General features: G+C 40.2%; 1 protein-coding gene across 3 annotated transcripts in view; it reads right to left on the bottom strand.

Annotated features, from left to right (window-relative positions):
• Window positions 1–12,141, bottom strand: part of UBP1 (upstream binding protein 1) — a 50,770-nt gene that overhangs the window by 11,040 nt on the left and 27,589 nt on the right. For 2 of the 3 annotated variants that reach the window (XM_045297436.1, XM_004704054.2), the window contains exons 3-8: window positions 9,901–9,977; window positions 7,469–7,574; window positions 6,938–7,044; window positions 5,005–5,157; window positions 4,791–4,901; window positions 4,227–4,334 (exon numbers count right to left, since the gene is read on the bottom strand). In XM_045297436.1, the coding sequence (XP_045153371.1) occupies window positions 4,227–4,334; window positions 4,791–4,901; window positions 5,005–5,157; window positions 6,938–7,044; window positions 7,469–7,574; window positions 9,901–9,977 (662 nt within the window). The remainder of the gene's footprint in view (window positions 1–4,226; window positions 4,335–4,790; window positions 4,902–5,004; window positions 5,158–6,937; window positions 7,045–7,468; window positions 7,575–9,900; window positions 9,978–12,141) is intronic. The other variant, XM_004704055.2, reaches the window with a different exon arrangement.

Here is a 12,141-nt window from a genome sequence, read left to right as displayed (position 1 = left end):
AAAAATTAAAAATTACACTGAGCAGGCCAGTATGGTCTCCAGGAGCAGCCTCCATTTCCTCCCCCAAATACTCGTCTACCCTGGTCTGAGAAGACCGCCCGTCCCAGGGGCTTATTTCACAGGGCACTCCTCCTCCACTTTACACGAGCAAGGTGTCCCATCCCTCTGTGGCCCTGGGCTACAAAGCCCTCCCAAAGACAAGCCGTTGACTACCCAGAGACTCCAGAAGAGAGATGGAGAAGAGAGCACAGGACTAATAGTCTACAAAGATTTTAAGTAGCGTGTTTTCAGTTTTCTTTCCGCAGAATTCAAGGAGGGCCTAAATGAGCTGCCAGCTGCTATATACATAATCACTAGGTGATTTTTTAAAAGTCACTGATTCTGGAAGATAATCTCAAAAGTTGTTCAACTTAATGAAACTACTGAAAAAACTTTCCCCCATCTACTTACTTATAAAGTAAAATTTCTTACATCTATTTAAAAAGGAAAAAGGAATTTATGTTCTATCATGTCTCATTCAAAGTACATTTACAGTAACATTTCAGTCTTCAATAAATATCCATAAAAAATACCCGAGATTTATTCCTTTAATAAATTGGTAATAATAATGCTAAGTTTTAAAGTTCTCAATTATGTTGAGAAATTTTTAATTTTAGATTATAATTATGATTATAAAGTATTAAAGTCATTATGAAAAGACATTCACACAAAAAGCTCACATTAGAATTAAATTCTTTGAGGGAAGTGAAACAGAAGCAAGAGATATCAAGAAGAATGAGGTAAAATTTCGGCTTATTCAGGAGCTTGAGCACACACTTCAAATGAATGGCCATGGGTGTGAAAGGGCTGTGGTCTTTAGAGTCCACAGAGTCCTGGTGGCATAATGGTTATGCATTGGGCTGCAATCCACAAGATCAGCAGCTCAAAGTCATCAGCCTGCCTCTGTGAAAGAAAGATGAGGCTTTCTACTCCTGTAAATAGTTCCATTCTCAGAAACTCAAACGGGGGGCATTCTACCTTGTCCTACAGGGTCACTTGAGTTGGCATGACTCATGGTAGTTGAGTTTTTTTTAGTTTTTAAGAGTCCATAGGATAATTTTTTTTTTCTTCCATAGGATAATTTCTAAGAGCGATTTAATCATTTCAACAGAAAATGTAAATAAGTTTAATATGCCAGAAAATTAGTTCCTTTTAAGTACCTGAATTTATAATGCAAACTTTTCAGTTTGAGGGTAGGGCAGTAAGACTGTCAAGACCAAGTATGTAAGACGCACAGGCTGGACCTACTTCTCTCCCAGAGCTCAGGCCCCCACATGTCTGACACCCACTCGAAGAAGCACAGATACAAGAAAAATTAAAATAGCAATCTCAAAACCATACTGCTCTTCAATTACCCAATTCTGTATCCCCTTGGAAATGGTAAAAACAACTATAGATTTATTGTTCAGCTACTATCAAGTGACTGAAAAGGGGGGGCGGGGGGGGGGATCTAATTTAGCTGGATAGCTTTGCCAAGCTTACTACATGTAATATGCCACCATTAATGATGTTTATACAACAATGCCCATTCTTTTTAAACTAGGATCTTTCTTTGGGTTTCTTTCACATTACAAAATAGCATTCCCTCTGTTTACACAGTTTGAAGAACCCAAGAGCCATTGAACCAACTGACAATTTTAGTTATTTACAGGTGGAATGCAAGGGGCTCTGATGGCTCAATGGTGTAAGAACTTGGCGGAAAGAACCCACCAGGCTGATACATGGGAGAAAGATACAGTATCATGTTTCCTCCCATGTTTTCTGGTAATCAAGCCAGCTATTTAACTCAGGAAATGAGCCTTCTAAAAGTTCTAAGCGAGTATGGCAGAATAAGGTAGAGCAGCCAGGTTTACTGACCAGGACTATTTCACTGTTACACATTGAGCTTCTGTTAGCAAAAGAAGAGTTAACCGTTTTGACATCTAAAACTTGCCCAATAAATATGAGTCTCAATTTACTGAATACTGGGAACCTAGTAGTCAATGAAAACTGGTCCCACTGGGAGTCTTATAACTTTAGAAATAACAGATTTTATGTTCTATAGCTGGCCAGAATGAATGAAATACTAAAACCTGCCTGTGTCCTATTTTACAGGTTTCCTTTGCAGTTTCAACTCAAAAATAAAGCATACCAGGACATTTTCACAATGTTTCTTTTATCTTGTCACTATGCTGCCAGGGGCTTGTTACCCTAAAAACAATCTGTAATTCATGAAAGCCCTAGCAAGTCCTGGCCTGGACTCCATTAGGCAACGCTGAGCCATCTCAAGCTGCAGCAGTTGGCAGCCCTGATTTGAGTCAATAAAACACAGCTTGGGGGCAGAGATCAACAGACACAGTAAGGGTTTTGTTGTGAATCTTTTCCAAGGAGCCAACTGTAGTGACTCTCATCAGTGTGGGGCCAGTTCACACAGCATCTTTTCAACTTTAACAAAAAGTCTTTAAGTCTGGATATCCCTTTTTACTGAAAGCCAATTGGAGCTGTCCAAGAACTACAAGAGAAATTGGCCTGCCTTCGAAGGCAGGGTATGAAAGAATGTAAGAAGTATATAAAGTGCTGTGGGCTTTCTTTTTTTAAGGGATTGATTCATACCCTGCTTTTTAAAAAACAGGCTTCCAAGGTGAACCATAACTACATCTAGAAGCATCTTAACCAAACCAAGGGCAGCAAGCCACACGTTAATTGGGGGAAGATGTCCAATTCCAATGCTGAAGTTTCACCTATTTCAGACCTGAGTTAGGAATTACTGAAAGCTTACCAACAACTTCATCACTTTCAGGTTAGTGCTGGACTATCACTGAGTTATTTTTTATACATTACCACAGAACCCATCCCCTTCAACCACCCCCACCCCCCCTTTAATGTGTTAAATGACTTATCATGGGAAGGGAAAGGTGATTTGTTATTACAATCTGCCCAAAAAGGTTTGCCAGGAATCACCTATGAGTCCAGAGCTGGAAAATGAGAAGGCGTGAACATACATGTTTGGAGGGGCTGTGTTTTGGGAAAACGGTACACAGATATTCTGTGCTGCTTTGATTTGAATGAAAAGAGCCCAATAACAGAAAACGTAACGCATGTGCTCCTTTTGGCACATAGGTGCGTACATTTTCCATCTAAGTTGCACAATGATGCATGTAAAACATTTTCACCCATTGCTTTATTGAGAATGAAGTCTTTGTGACAGTGACCTTAAAGTCAATAGATAATGTGGAAATATGTATTAAAGTAATAAATCTGCACCATGCATTTTGATACGTAAACACTGCAAAGATGGAATAGTGTTGCCATTAATACCATGATGACGGCTATTTGACAAGGTGTGTACTGCTCTGGGTTTATATTTGCTGAGAGTCTATAGCTGATTTACGTTAGCGTCACAAGATGATCCTTTGTGGACTGTCAGTGGCAAAGAGTTACACAAAAAATAAAGACTCTGCTATACTTTTCCTGACAAAGCTCGCAGTCAACCAAAAGCACCCTGGCTGCATGTTGGTGGGCAGCCAGGCCCAAGCGTGCTATAGCTCACTACTTTGGCTTAAAGCACGAAGTCACACTGCAGAGGCCAAGAGGAAGCACTAATGCGACAGGTTCTTCTCTCTCAGTGCTGCCAAACAGGCTTTTGAAAGCATGCCCACACATTCTTATACTACATGTGGGGGGGCCGCCCCCCCGCACAAAGTATACACATGTTGACACCGAGCTCACTGCCCTCCAGCCTCTCGGTGTGAACAGACTTTGCTTGTCAGTTGTACACAGGAGAAAGCCACACCTTTTTAAATTACAGAAAAATAAAGCTTTTACTACAGAAAGTATTTGCCGTTAATTTCAGTGCTCTTGAAGAAAGGTGTGTGTGTCAGAGAGAGAGACAGAGACAGAGGAAGGAGGTGGAAGGACAGGAAGGAGGAGACAGGAAAAAGAACATGATCTATGAGTGTCGATTTTTATCCCCTCCAAAACCACCCAATACAGTCAACATTGTTTTTGCTCTGTTTTAAAGTGTTAGATTTAGGAAATTTTCCTCAGTGAGGAACAAACAGAAAGCAGTAAGTCTAAACAAAAGCAAATTAAGTCAGGACAAGGACATCAAAAACAATTTTGGCTTTACTTTTCAGTGGAAGGTGGTCCTATATCTAACACTGCCCAAGGTTTCTTGCGCAATGAAAAGAGAAGCAGAAGTCCCTTACACTGCCTCGCTTTGCCAGAGAATCACCGTAGTCTGCTGGCAAAGTCCGCTTGCTGGACTTTTTCTGCTCATGTTCAACTGCATCTTCAATTATAGGCTCAAGCCTCATCTGGACAAACACCAAAGATTGGGATCAATGTCTTTTCATTATACAAAGAAAGATCTAATACCCTGCTTCATGCCTCTGCAGTCCAATCAAACAAATGTCTGACTAGCAGGAGCCAAAGGGAAAGAACCTGCAAAACCCCAGCCGTGGTCAGACTCTCGACAGTCTACCGCCCAACTTAATCTCTCTCACCGACTTCAAGGGTTTAAGGTCTGCTCCCAAGACCTGATTTGGGATTTCAACATCTTCATTCAAGATCCCACCCAGGAAACTACACTCTTAAAACCCCCATAGTTATATTAACTATTTCCCATGAATTCACAAAGGTCATTATTCTATCAACCTGCCACCCAATCCTCCCCTAACTTAACCCTTCCTAGCGACACTCATCTCTTTGGGATGCTGCTAATATGCAAACCTCTGCTTCTCTTCCGAAACCAAAATGCTGCTCCACATTACCTCTGTGAGGATTGTGGTATCATAGGACGGCTGGTATTTTTCTTTTTCATGGGCAGTTCTCTTCTCCATCTTCTCTCGGTCTGTTTTTTGTTTCCTATCTGCTCCTTTCGGCTTTAAACAAAGTAGATTGATTATTTCACTTGGCTGAAGAAAGCTAGTAGATTTATGGGTGGAACAAAGTCTTAATTACTGAAGTCTAGTTTCCATTTCTTACCTTGAACACTTTGATTTGGCAGCTAGCTGAGTGTAGATGATCCGTGTAATCCCCATTTTCATTCTGCTTAAAGGTATCCACTTGGATCCTAAAGGGTACTCCCTTTTCGCCTCCATGCTTCCGGGGAGTAAATTCTGTGCTGATGCAATGTACCTAAGAAAACAATTTATACTGCAATGGACTCAAAGCACCTTCCTTTGATTACCTTCTATGTTGTATCCTTCTGGATATACTGCTACCACTATAAATTTAAGGTCTTTGACAATGAACTCCCAAACATGCATCTCATTAATATCTCTGAATCAGGTTCACCGCCTGGCTTTCCTTTAGATGCAAACAGAAATGAGTCTCTCTGGGCTCTGCGATGCACTCCGGATCATCCAGGGCCTCCTCGCTAATGCACGACTTGGTGGGCCAAGGGTCCAACAGTATGGTGACTCCCTACTATATCTCTGACCCTACCTGGACTCAACTTTTACACCATAGTGTGTCAGCACCATCCTGTCCTGACTCCCAGCCATCTAAGCAAACCCAAAGAAGATCTATCTCATTTCAAAACTTCCTGTCTGCCCTCCAATGCCACTACTCTGCTGCGGCCAGCCAACTCTCTCACTATTCTTCCTACACACAGTAATTTGTGTAGGAGCTACTACAGGCCAACCAATCCTCTACTCATTTAACATCTTCTATTAACCATTCTAAGGCCACTCAAGATCCTGCAGCCCTGCCCTCATCTTGTTAATACCAATCTATGCAATAAGACTCTTGTACAACCTGGGATTAAAGGGTAGATCTTATATTGCTTTAATTCACTACTCAACTAACGAAAATCTCAAGGGTGACAAACCCTATCTATAAACAAACAAAAAAGCAAAAGTTAATCCTAGCCTACTAGGCTAATCAGTTAAAGTTTCTTTTTTCTACATAACTGTTACCTTACTCAATAGTCTTAATATCACTAGTTACAAATTTGAATATACAGGGTATTTTAAAAACAGTTTTATTGGCACAGAATCCACATATCCTATCATTCAATAGGTCAATCATATCTAGAGGAATTACGTAATCATTGTCGCAGGGTATTGGAATTATGACTAAGTTTGTCTTGGTGGTAGTATTTCTTCACTGTATTTGTTCTCAGGTACAATAGTATTTTAAGTATTTAAAAATAATTTTTTAAAGGGCATACCACTGCTTTTATCAAGCTTTGAAGCTAAGTGCAGGGTACACAGGGTTCACTATGATTTTCTTAATATTGTTGGGTTTGAAAATTTCAGCAGTATAATGTTACTGTAATGGTGTTATGTTTTAAAACCTTACGCTTTTTTCAAACACATCCTTTCTATACAGTTTTTCTTCATGAGAAATGGACGTTTTTATTGTTGTGAATACTAGTGGCAAAAATATTTGAATAATGCTTCATAAATCATTAAATGTCTCCACGTTAATTTATAGTAAATTGATTTAATAGATTAAATCTCATTTTACTGTGTATATATTTTTTAAAGACATCACAGGATAATTTACAAATATGCACAGGATATATTTATTCCTATTTATCTATCATTACCCAACATTTCATATTAACAATAATAGCAAAAAATATACCACCCCCAAGTATTTTGCACATTAGCAACATATGTACATCTGGCAGTAATAAATACCAAGAAATGAAGTGACCGCAATGCTTGCTATGACGATTACAGCATGTGTCAACTTGTCTGAGTCATGCTTATCAGTGGTTTGGCAGTTAAGTGATGATGTAGTCAATCTCTATTTTGTGATCTGATATAATTATCTTCATTTGGGGGGGGCCTATTGACCTAGCCTGTGGAACCTAGTGAGGAGCAGATATGTATACCAGACATCAGGAGTTCAATCCTATCCATGGCCTTCTTCTACAAGACTAAGTCAAACACGTGAAAATCCAGACCTGAATGAAAGCAGATGCGCGTTTTGCAGGGTCCCACAGAAATTCAACTGCATTTAATTGGCTTGGATTTGTCCTTGTGTCAATTATTCCCACAGACATTGGGATATCTAGAGTAAAAAAAAGAAGTGACATTGAAAACTCACCCTCACTGAATGACTAAGCCTTCCTCTAATGTGTTCTCATAAAACCATTATACCACCATATGGAGCTTTTGCCTTTCGGTGTTCTTAATGGTCAACCTCTTCAACTCACAACCCATCTAATGAGTATCGCGTTTCTCCCACCATGGTTATATTTAATTCCCTTAAGCACACGGTAAAAAGCATTCATTGAGAATTAGATCGTTTCAAGCTCATAAAATGTATGGCTCCAGAATGGTTAGCACCAAGAAAGTGACTTTGCTTTTAACTACAAAACAACTCCATTCACAGAATCTGCTAATAACAAAACTCTTTCCAGAAAATTCCATCTGGTCCAGCACACTGGAGATAAACAACTGCCCTCATTACTCCATGGTCTTTTGACATGTACCTAAATCGAGAAGTCTGTCTCCTGGGCGGTTCCACTTCCATCCTTCAAGCTGCTGGTGCTCTGTATATTGTAGCCGTCTGTCATGGAATACGACTCGTATGATGCTCTATAGAACAAGTGAGGAAAATGGGGCTATTTCTAAACTGCTCTACTTAAAAATTCAGATGCACTTTCACGATTTATGTACTAACCTACAATACAAAATAGCATACAAAAGTATGCTTTAAATATTTTATAAGTTAGCTAGTCTGAAAGTATCTGCAGTCAGATGTCTAAATTATGGGTACAATTATTTGGTCAAAGTTTAACTCATATAAAGAATGCAAGTGAATTTCCATGAGAGTTTAGTATTATAACTTAAAATTAAGATCCATTCCTATAAAAGCAGTAAGGAATGAATTTTATTTTGAAGACAAACAAAATGTCCAAAGACATAGGAACAATTAAAAAGAATAAAATATGAGCAGAGGGGAAAAATGCACGTCCAGTGATCAAATTAACTTCATTTAAAATAGCGGTATAATAATGGTATTCCTTCTCAATGTAGTCATTCTAACTTGGAGTGAACAGTTTGGGGAAATAGCACAGTGGTTCCTTTAAAAAAGTTAGACTTGGGAATCCAGGACAGACAAACCCCCCAGGACCAATAATGAGAGTAGTGATACCAGGAGGGGAAGGGGAAGGTGGGGTGGAAAGGAGGAACCACTCACAAGCATCTACATATAAACCCTCCCTGGGGGATGGACAACAGAAAAGTGGGTGAAGGGAGATACTGGACAGTGTTAAGACATTAAAAAAATAATAATTTATAAATTATCGGGAGTTCGTGAGGGAGGAGGGCGGAGAGGGAGGGGAAAACTGAGGAGCTGATACCAAGGGCTCAAGTAGAAAAGAAAGGTTTTGAGAAGGATGATGGCAACAAATGTGCAAATGTGCTTGACACAATGGATGGATGGATTGTGATAAGATTTGTACAAGCCCCCAATAAAATGATTTTTTAAATAAACAAATAAAAAGTTAGACTTATCATATGACTCAGTAATTTTCCTATAGGCATAAACAAGGGTAACTAACCAAAAGATTTTGTTGCAAAATTCACAGAAACTTTTATTACACAAAATATCTATGTGTGACCAACCCCAACTAATTGGGAATAGACACAGGAGACTCAAAATACAAATGGCAAATACGAGATCGGGCCCCAAACATCCCCTTACTTCTATCCTAAATATGTTGAGAGCTCCTACCGAGAGTAAGTTAGAAAGGGAAAAATCCTCAGAGCTCCCTCAGACTGGTAAGGCAATAATTTCGGTGGTCCTGAGCCCCCATCTTTCCCAAGAGCAGCCACCTAGAGGAGCGGGGACTTCCTGGACGCAGTGCCGAGAAGACATGGCAACATACCCAGAGGCCCTGTAGGCCTTTTGGTGCTGAGAAGCTAGCCTTTCCAGAAAACATGGATTACTAGCTAGGACCCCAAATTATAACTGCCTGCAACCAAGCAGCCTGAAGATCTATCCTCCTCACCAAGCAGCCTTTCCTTTGCCTGCTCTTTCAAACGGCAGCTCCGCAAAGAGGCAAGGTCCCTCCAGTGTGATGTCTACCCATACAGGCCTCTCAGCGGGAAAGGAAAGGACCAGGAAAGCAAATGTGACTGCGGGGCACAAGAATGGCTGGAAGGTGTATTCTAAAAAGAACTGGTGTGCAAGCCAATGGCGCTGACCTCCGACATCTGGGATGGGTTGTTTCATCCAGATACACTAAAATGGTAACAGATTTTTTCCTATTTAGAACTTTTAAGAGGAAAAAAAGTTTCTTATAGGTTTTAAGATATTTAAAAACAATATTTAAATAATATTCACATCTTACCCCACAAACGATCTTGACTTTGGTACAAAATAATGTTAACTGTGGTGTTGATTTCATGCTGGGGCTGTTCTACTACAACTAAGTTTTATATGATTCCCTTTGTCCCAAAGGATTTGTGCACTTACTTCAGCCATTTACTGTTGTAGTTCCAATTTTAAAGATATATATGTATATACATATACATATATATATACACACACATATATATACATACACACACACACACAGCTCAGACAGAAGTTTTACTACGTCTACAACGTCTTGGTATGGAACTAAACAATGTTTTAGTCAAAACTCTGGCAGGAAGACTGTAACCTCATTCCAGTTAGTAATGAAAATGAACTGCCCTTCCATTTGGAGCCCTGGTGGTACAGCGGGTTAAGCACCAGGCTGTTAACTGGAAGAAGGTCACCAAAGCTTCACAGAAGATGAAAAGATGGAGGAAGCAGTCTGCTTCCTTGAAGACTTACAGTTTCACTAACTCTAAGGAGCACTCCCTCTACTCTGCCCTACCAGGCTGCTATGACTCAGAACTCAATGGCAGCGAGTTTGGTTTTAGTCCTTACCTTTACCATTTTTCCACTCATCTCTGGCATATCTCCCATTTTCCGATTATCCAGCATCCGAATTTCATAAGACTGACCTATTTTAAAATACATTAAAAATAATCCATAAAGAGAACATCACTTTAATATAAATCCAACATTCTCTCAGAACAGAAAAGTCATAATGAAGGGACTTCAAAGTTTGTGAAAACGTGGAACTGAAAGATGAAATTATTCCACAAACTTTTTGAAGCCCTTGTATAATGCTAATTCATCAGAGATGCAAATTCAAGTTGATTTTTCTCTTCCCTGCCAAGTATATCATTCTTTCCCCTTCTAATTCTGTTAGGATTTGTCAATGTATTTTCACTGGACACTCACACTAAACTTATTATGCATGCATACAGAATCTCCAAAGACAAATTCTACTAACATCTTTTTTAAGACATACTTTACATACTATAAAACTTACCTTTTTATAGTGTACAGCTCAGTGGTTTTGAGTATATTCAGTTATAAAAGCATCACCACAACCAATTTTAGAATATTTACGTCACCTCAAAAATGAACCCTGTGCCCTCTTTGCAACCATTCCCATAACTCCTCTCCCACAGCCCCTGGGGTTTCCAGTTCTAGACATCTCACATACGTAGAATTATACACTACATATTTTTTCTTTTTGAATTATACAATATTGACAGACTTTTCGAACATATATTTCTAACTTATGTAAGCTCAACTGAACACCTTAAGAAGTCTGTTGGACATCTAAGTTAATAATCAAGTAGATTTACAAAAGGCTGGGGCTAAGAGGCTGAGAACAACGGAGACAATCGGATTAGCCTTCACTATGGTGCTGAGGAAAAGCCTGAGAAGGAGCAGGACAAAAAGGCGGACTAAGACTGTGATAATAAGAGTGCTTCACTGGGATGGTAAGGGTAGCCTCAAGCAAAGCAGCAGTAGCCCCAGTGGCACATTACACAGCTGCTAACAAGAGACTGACTCATAATCCAGCCCAAGAAGAAAGGAGTCTACTTCCATAAGAATTTAAACATTTATGGATGTATAAATATAGGCATGCACAGGTTAATATATAATGACAGGGACATAGGTCTAGGTACATATACTGAAATGGTAAGTACTAAGGTAGCAGAGGGGCATTGGGTCGCTACTCAAATACTCCTTCTATGCAAGAGCATTTTGTTCTAATAACCTGGCATTCTGTGATGCTTACCTTCCCAACACGATCGCTGAAGTCAAAATGAGTGTATAAACAAATGTGGTGAAGAAAGCTGATGATGCCTGGCTATCAAAACACATAGTGTCTGGGGTCTTAAAGTTAATCAAGTGGCCATCTAGCAGGGAAGCAACAAAGCCCACAGGGAAGCACACCAGCCTTTGTGGTCACCAGGTGTGGGGGGAGGTCAGATGCTTACAGACATCCTCCCTGAAGGCAGTTAGTAGCCAGACTACAGGGTAGGCCCCGCTCCCTGCTGTTCAAGGACAATGAACAGGCATTGGTTCCTGTAGGTGGAGTTCACACTCTACTGATAATGGTCTGTTATCAGTTGAGCCAAGGAACAGGTCAAACTGGCTCTGTGACATCCAAAGTTAGGCTACCATGTATATCTAGAATCCGCCCATCTTGTCACATGTATACCCCTAATCCCTCCTCTTCCTATTGCGTGTATGCCCCTAGACCACCCCTTTCCATTACTGTATAACCTATAGTGCAACCCCTTCCTGTGTCTTTACCTGTAACTAGTGGGCTTGCACGCCCCCACAAGGTATATAGGCCTGGTTACCAATAGAGAACCCTCTCCCCCTCCTCTCCTTCCCTTCCCCCTCTCTCACGTGGGCCATCAAGCAGGGCTGAGGTGAGCATGCTACCATGAAATGTGTCTGACTCCATTATTGCATTATCTCTTTTATCTCTCATGGTCTTGATATTATTATCTACATCTATATCTATATATAGATATATATCTCAATCATACAATTGTGCTTGCTAAACCCGAGGTTAGTGGTGGGGGGCTAGCACCCCCAGTTTATCCCACAATGAGGTATCAGGCATCAGAAGATCCAAAACAAAAAATCATATTGATACAAAATGATGGGAGGTAGAGTAGAGGCCCAAAGCCCAACCGTAGACAATTGGACACCCCCTCACAGAAGGGTCACAAAAGACGAGCCAGTCAGGGTGCAGTATAGTACCAACAAAGCACACTATATTCCTCTAGTTCAGCGGTTCTCAACCTGGGG

The sequence above is a fragment of the Echinops telfairi genome, unplaced genomic scaffold (assembly GCF_000313985.2).
Source record: "Echinops telfairi isolate 266 unplaced genomic scaffold, ASM31398v2 ScPeMD7_7420;HRSCAF=8458, whole genome shotgun sequence".
NCBI classification, from domain to species: Eukaryota; Metazoa; Chordata; class Mammalia; order Afrosoricida; family Tenrecidae; genus Echinops; species Echinops telfairi.
The sequence above is the reverse complement of the archived record's forward strand: the minus strand, read 5'-3'. Positions and strand labels throughout refer to the sequence as shown.